At 35.8% G+C, this 8,289-nt stretch overlaps 1 protein-coding gene across 1 annotated transcript; it reads right to left on the bottom strand.

The window, feature by feature from the left end:
• Positions 1-1,526: 1,526 nt before the first annotated feature.
• LOC144351891 (monocarboxylate transporter 12-like) lies at positions 1,527-7,753 on the bottom strand. Its single transcript, XM_078009147.1, has 4 exons — positions 7,678-7,753; positions 6,772-6,915; positions 4,646-5,506; positions 1,527-1,819 (listed from the first exon to the last, which is right to left on the bottom strand). The coding sequence occupies exons 1-4, from the start codon at positions 7,751-7,753 to the stop codon at positions 1,527-1,529; spliced, it is 1,374 nt and encodes a 457-aa protein (XP_077865273.1).
• Positions 7,754-8,289: the final 536 nt, after the last annotated feature.

The following is an 8,289-nucleotide window of genomic DNA, read 5'->3' as shown; positions in this document are numbered from 1 at the left end:
CCTTATTCAATTGCGAATTTGATAAAATTAGCAATGCAAATCATACACCAAATATAATTATACTTGAATTATTAATGAGCAAATTATATAGTGTTCAATGAACAATATGTGAGGAACAGGTAAGTTGTTGTTGACTCAGTTGTGAACTTTTTTTTTGTAATAACATTCAAACTATTTTTATCCATTCTTCATATTTGGATATATTAGAAACCAGTTTGGGATCTTAGTCTTCTCTACTTGTAGTACGGTAATTCAATTGTAGGGGAATGACGATCTTGTACCTGGATGCATACTTAGTATGCTCAACCTTACCCTACATTTGATGAATTGAAACAAATGGGTTATCAGGATTATTTCATTTCTACAACTGCCATAAACTAGTCCATGAGCCAGGTCTTGGAACATGACTTATCATTACCATCTCAGGGTAGAAATTAGATGGTAGTCTTAAAAGTTACCAATGATTTTCTTGATGTATTTTACATTTGTATGATAGCAGTGTCATGGTGGAAATTCGTCGTCTCTACGTCACGTCTGCTTGAGGTACCGGACCGGGAAAGTCACTTAAGCTTTACAGTCAAATAGACGCACACAGCGAAATACGTTTCAATAGCTAGTCTTTAGCCACATCGAGAACGCCTCAAGGCAAACTGCCTCATTGGAGACTCTGCCCAGGACTGACCAAGACTCTCTCGCCTCGTGGAGCTCTCTGGGCCCAAGGACTTATCCTGTTTATTACGTATCAAAACTTAACCAATTACAAAGAAGTTGAAAGACATAAGGTGTAACCTTCACACATTCAACTTGCACATAGCCAATCACACTAAGTACTGGACACGTCATATCTACTGATTAATCGTTCATTATATTAATAAACTACAAATACCAAACTCTCAGAAATAGTAGTCCGAATGGCGACGATTATATCGTAATTAGTTCCAAATCACTGAGTCAAGTTCCGTCCAGAACCTCGCATGAGCCTAAATGATGTCAGATATAACACAGCCATTCACTAGTAACCAGCTAACCAAGTCTGTCAACAGATACGCGAAAACCAGACTCAAATCAGTAGCTTTTCATAACACGTCGCTCAAAGTTCACATATAGTAAATTTCAAATTATGCTATTTTAGTAAAATATATTAATTATGGACTAGTAGAGTGATTGTATGTGATCATGTGATCTCTTTTTGTGACCAAGGTTTGACAGTTATATACCAGAAAGGTATACGCAAATCAAGACTATTTTTCACACGTACATGAACGCTACCTGGCTTATTTTGTTCAGCAATCTCATATCAATTAACAACATAGTATACACTGATGATGCATGCAAATAGTAATATATAACAACTTAAAATCCATATGAAGGAAACTAGTGGTTTTTGTCCACTGTGTATTTCCACTTGTCTTCCATTTGTCATATTGTTCAATATATGACGTATACCTGTGATCGCACGCATCTATCTCAGTACACAAGTGACAACATAATTAAATATGTTAATATATCGATCATAAAGCATTTGGTCACACACTTGATTCGCTTTTATCAACTAGAAGTTCGTCACATTCAGGTCTATCACTGCTTTTACTATCTTTTTTCTGCATAGCATCCGTGAAACTCCGACAAGTAACTGACTCCTTAGCCTTAGAATGGCTGTATTCAATTCCTCGCAACTCAGTATGTTGTCTTTGCTTTTTCTTATGTTTATGATCGACTACATACTGTCCTACCATTAGAATCAACACGCTGGCAATGATACAACATCCTCCGAAATAAAAAGACGCATCATAATTCCCAGTAACATCATATAGATAACCTGGCGAAAAAAATACAAAAGCATTCTTTTTAATGAATTCCTAATGCAAGTTAAGTCACTGTACAAGTAATAATGTCACTGTTGGTACTTGTCTTAGATTATCACAATATTATACCTGCCTCTTTTAACTATATTTAGATTATTGTTTAATTGCCCAGCACAGCAACCGAGAATAAATATACCAAATATTGAAATGAAATGCACAGTCAAGTCATCGAGTTAGTAATGCATGAGTATTTAGTATAATTATTTAGTATATTTATTGCAAAGCAAAGGGCCATTGGCCCAAAGAGCAAATACAGTTTCACTTAACAATGGTAACAATAGAAAAAAGCATTGAATTATGGGTATGAGGTGGGTAAATTATCAATTACACAAAGACAGGCAGTGATATCATTACTCCCTAAAGAAGGAAAGGACCTCAGATACATTAAAAATTGGCGCCCCATATCGCTGTTAAATTTGGATTATAAGATTGCGGCTAAATGTGTTGCCTTGAGAGTGGAGAAAGTATTACCCTCCCTTATTTCTGAACTCCAGTCTGCTTTTGTTAAATGTAGATATATAGGTGACTGTGCACGTCTGATAGATGACCTTATGAACTACACAAAAGACAGGAATATACCTGGAATTTTATTTTGCATTGATTTTGAAAAGGCATTTGACTCTTTGGAATGGCAATACATTTTTGCTGTTCTAAAGAAATATAATTTTGGGGAGTCATTTATTAACTGGATTCATTGTTTCTACTCTGATATCTCAAGTTGTGTAATGAACAAAGGCTTTTCAACTGGGTATTTTAACATGAATCGAGGTGTAAGACAAGGTGACCCTTTATCTCCTGCTTTGTTTATTTTAAGTTTGGAACCTTTACTAAATGCTATATCTGAAAATAATAAAATAAATGGTATTCAGATTGGTCCAAATCAAGTGAAATACACTGCTTATGCAGATGATCTCACCACTTTTGTTAGAGACTTGGCTTCTGCTACGGAACTATTTAGCAAATTGGACTGTTTTAGTACTGTATCTGGGCTGAGGGTAAATGCGGATAAAACGGAAGCAATGTGGATAGGTAGCTGGAGACACCGAAAAGACGAACCTTTAAAATTAAAATGGTGTTCAGATTGTGTTAAAATTGTCGGTATATATTTTTCATATAACGATGATCTTGCGACTTCAATGAATTGTGAAAAATATCTTGTGTCAGTTGGAAAGCTTTTAAAATTTTGGGTTTGTCGTAATTTATCTTTACTCGGTAAAATACAAGTTATTAGATCCTTAGCTATTTCCAAATTACTGTATACGTTTAACCTTATTTCCGTTCCTAAATCAGTATTAGTTAAACTCAACTCGATGTTTTATAATTTCCTCTGGAACGGTCCTGATAAGATCGCCAGAAACACTGTGATTGGTAATATGTTAAATGGGGGTTTGGCTATGCCGGATTTATTGAGCATGTGTGTTGGAGCAAAAGCAAATTGGGATAAAAAGTTTTTTGATAAAAATTACCATCCATGGAAACAAGTTTTTGATTGGTATCTTAATTCGGTAGGTGGAGCAAATTTGTTGTTCCAGTGTAATTTTAATAGGGAAATGTTACCGATAAACTTGCCACCCTTTTATGAGTCTGTTCTTCATGCATGGTCGTCAGTAAATTTACATAAACCCCCGGAAAATCTTCAAGAAATCGCAAGTGAGATTATTTGGAACAATCAAAATATTATTATTCAAGGAAAATCTATCTTTTATAGGGAATTGTATAACATAGGTATAGTTTATATTACGGATTTATATGATAAGAATGGTAAAATTCTATCTTGGGATCTATTGGTTAATCGTTTGGAAGGCACGACAATTTTTTTAAAATGGTTTGGTCTTGTGGATGCAATTCCGAAAACTTGGCATATTAAACGTTCTCTCCCGGTAAGTGTTCCTAGTGATGGTAAAATTATAGTTATTAGCAAAATGTCTACGAGAATATTTTCCCAAATACTAGTTAAAAGGAAATTCCCCCCCCCGAAAAGCGAAATATACTACCAAAATTTGTTTCCTACTATAACTTTAGACTGGAAAAAATTGTATGCACTTCCGTACAAGGTTACAATAGAATCCAAGTCACGTGCATTTTATTGTAAAATTTTGAGAAATATTCTATATATTAATTTTATTTTATTTAAAATGTCCCCAGCTTATGCATCATCTCCCCTGTGTACTTTTTGTAAAAAAACAGATGAAACTTTACTACATTTATTTGTAGACTGCCAATATTCAAAGGAGCTTTGGGGTAAAGTATTTCATAACTGGGGCAAATTTTTAAATCTAAACAGTCTTCCAGATAAACATCAATTACTACTTGGGGATGGAAATTTTAGTACTATTACAAATCAGGTTATATTACTTGCTAAACGGGCTATATACACTGCTAGGTGTCAAGATACCTTACCCAGTTTCATAGTATTAAAACATTTAGTGTTGAATATTTATAAAATTGAAAAATATATTGCAACTCGTAAAAATATTATGGAGCATCATGTTAATAAATGGAGTGATTTTCCAGTCGAATAGGTCAAATTTTATGTACTTTACCTTACTCTGATAATTTTTTGTATTTGTGATTGTGTTGTACTTTTAGTTCTGTTTCCTTTTCATGTATTGTTAATTGTATAATAATAATAAAAAAAAAAAAACAATAGAAAAAATCATTCAAGTTCTGAGAGAGTAATGCATGAACTAGGTCGAAAAAGGGATGACAGGTAAAGACAATTTTCACAAATAAATTTAGAACTAACAAGTATCATGGAAAGCAGAATGTATCGTACGAACCTGCAGTTACTGGTCCTATCAATTGGCCTAGTCCAACCATGAAAAGTGAAAGTCCATACCCACTCGTAAGCTTCTCGGGACCGACAACAGCTTTTGTGGCAACAACCTGCAGTGCAGCAAATACACCTCTTGCTACACCCATAATTGCCATGACAACACACATAGAGATGAAGTTGTTTGTCATGGGTATGATGAGAGTACACATTCCAAATAAGAAGCATGCAGCTCCGTACGACTTTATTTTACACAAATGTAAAAAATCAACAACAAATCCTTGTGTGACTGCAGATACCATCATCGTGATCCCAAAAACAGACAACATCACAGCAGATTCCGATCTAGTAACCCCAATGTTATCAGCTCGTTTCACGATATGTATTGCAGGAATGTTAACTCCAAATCCGAATAAGAGTGAATTTATCATTAGAATCGAAAACATTGCATCCGTGAACAGATGTAATCCTAGGTGGCGACATACAGTAAGAAAAGTTTCAAAGCACCATATGCGAACATGTTTCTTTTCCAAATCGTTATTAGTGGTCACATCAGCAGTATCGTGTGCAGCAGATTCTTCAATCTCTTCCTCTAACCTAAATTCATCTTCATCATTAATAATTTTCGCTAAATAAATTGGCCGAAGGAGTAATCCACTGATACATAAATTCAGAGCAATCCCAGCTACCACAATAAACGCGCCACTCCATCCATAGTAATTAATCAAGAATCGTTGTAACGGAGCCAGGACAAATGAACCACATCCACTACCAACTGCAGCAATACCATTGGCTATGGCGTAGCGTCTTTTAAAATACCTACCAACCATAGCAGCTGAGGGAGTACGTGCTAAACCATGGCCGACACCTGTAAACGACAAAATCGTTACTTCGTCACATTTAAAATTAAAACGTAAAACATGTACAATCACCATCCAGGTACTGATACTTTGTGTGGGGTTGGTGAACGGCGAAGAGATAACCCTTAACAAAGTTCCAGATTGGTCAGAAACATATGAAACATAAACACTTGCAAAACATGTCTGAATTCTGTTTGAAACATAGATGAAACATTTCCAATGAAAGTAAATATTTTAAAACTGGTTTCAGACGACTAATTTGTTTGATGCAAGCATATGTCGAACCAAGTGTTGAAAACGTCCTACATAACTTCACTGAAAAACTACAAGGATGGACATGGACATTTCCCAAATAGTCTAAAAATGTCCCAAAAAGTCTTGCATAAAGTCTCACAAGAATATCTCCCGAGAATTTGGGAGAATTCGAGTCAGCCATGTTGGATTTTTGGGTAAACAATGTATAGTAGCGATCAGCGCAGTAAAGTTCAGACTTAATTAAAGGTAAAAGAATCATTGTGGGTTTATTTTCCATGATTTGTCCTGTCCATTTTTTTAATTGCCATCTAAAGTATCCAATGGCCAACCACTAACACAACGACAAACACTGCGACAAGTGCGCTTATGTAATCATTTGCATACGAATACAACAGAACGCAGGAACCAATTATTGATCGGAATTTGAAATATGACAATGCCTTTGACACTATCTTATTATATCCAAATTTGATTGGGTGTTTACAAATATAGTATTCAAACAAATGCAATATTTAGCTAATTAACGAGGTGATGATGATGATGTTCTTTGAAGGGTACCTTAAAACGCGGTGGTCGTCGCGCAGCGCGTGTCCGAATGTATTTTACACGCGTTGTATACGTCGCCATGAGTCCCATATCGAACAGGGCGCGGCACAACGACTGCCGCCCTTTAACACAGGCTTTCATGTATAATATTTGGCTGCAAACAGTTTTCTATAAAATAACGCTAGTTTACCTGTACGTATACTATTAGGTAAATTCGTACGCATTAGCATTTCATAAAACGGATACTGTCATTTGTATTTTATTATTCATCGTACCCTAATGTTTTATCAGGATGCAGTATAGAACATACTTCAGACATGCTCAAAAATACTATGTGGTTATCACGAGAATCGTGCGAAGTATGCACAGATAGTGGAATAATGAAAACGAAACTAAAAATATTCGTAGCCATGGGTCTGACTGTGTTCCATGCCATGCAGTGAACATGATTGGTTAAAAGATATCGACCTACCGACAAGAACCCCATACGTCACTGTAATAAATGCAATATTTGGAGCGAATGCACTGACAAACAGAGACATTGATGTTATCACTCCCCCGATGAAAGTAACACTACGATGACTGAACCGATTACTGAGAGCAGCAGCTATAGGTCCTGAAATATGAATATTTAAATTAATAAAGTTGTCCGAGAATCATCAATGACTTCAAATTACAATCAACACCAATAAAATAATAACCATGTTTATTTGACCATAGTGTAGGACATTGATCCGATAGCAGCTAGATCATAAGAAAATACTAACAATATACATTCTTTAGTTCAAATGCATGGCATATATAAAATGCGAGACTTATGACAACAACAGTGGTTTTGATCCCACCATTCTTTTCTTTTTGAGTCGCACTGATTTTAAACTCATTTGTAAAAGGTTTACATTCATATTATACCACATGTTATAGGTTTTTCGTGGTAATCGGTAATCCGTCATTTCAAGAATGTGGAGCCAATACTTATTGCAAAGAGTCAAGTGATAACAGTAGATCGGCAATTGCCCACAATCCCCTAGAATTGAACAGTTGACAACACCGTTCACGGAGTATGAAAACGTGGAATACCCTCCCCAAAAGTCAGCTTGGCATTCTGAGATAATGTGAACCTTTGTCGCCCACGCTTTTAAAAGGCTATTTAGTATGCTTGGGAAAAGTTTACTAAATATGGCGAGTAATGTGACCGCTCTGCAATTTTCGGATTTTGTGGGATAGTTTGTTCTTATATACGGGTACAATAGTACCGAACATGCAGTCACTGGGGAATTTAGCTGAATTTAGCACTGTCAGTATTAAAAAAAAATCTTATACTTGGTTTATAAATACAAATCGTTTCCGACATCTTTTAAATTAAAAACAAACATACCCATACAGAGACTGATAGCAACTTGAGTTGATACCATCCATGATGTATCCCCGGCACCCTCATTAAAGTGATCCATTATCGCAGCAAAGAATAAACCAATAGAGTGATGAGACCCTTTGATGATAAATAGAGTCATAAACCTTGCAGCAACAACCATCCATCCCCAACCACCGTCAGGAGCAACAACACCCTGTCTGTTTGTTGCAACTTTGGCTATGCTGTCACTGTCAATAAAATGATAATAATCGTCGTTCACCACGACGAACTAGTTACAGGGGACGTGCTGGTGGGAATGGCCCCGTGTTCATGATGTTTTAGGTTGATGTTGAAAACCGGCACTTGTATAATACGATGAAGAATCTCTTTCTTGCATGTTCATAAATATTGTAAGCCTCACAATATTTGCATAGGTACACAAAAGTATTGAATTTTAAAAATAATTTAAGAAAAAGAAAGAACGAACATGGCAATGCTTTGGTAGCATTAGCATGCGCTTTGCATACATAATTTGTTACAAACAACGATTTGTTCACCCGCTGTTACGACTGATTGTACAGAACCCCAAAATCGTCAATGTGTAGTCCCGACCCACTCGTGATTAAGCTTTTGAAA

This window comes from Saccoglossus kowalevskii, chromosome 3 (genome assembly GCF_978046115.1).
Source record: "Saccoglossus kowalevskii chromosome 3, keSacKowa6.1, whole genome shotgun sequence".
In the NCBI taxonomy this organism is placed as follows: domain Eukaryota; kingdom Metazoa; phylum Hemichordata; class Enteropneusta; family Harrimaniidae; genus Saccoglossus; species Saccoglossus kowalevskii.
Note: the sequence above shows the minus strand (reverse complement) of the source record. Positions and strands in the feature narration are given on the sequence as shown.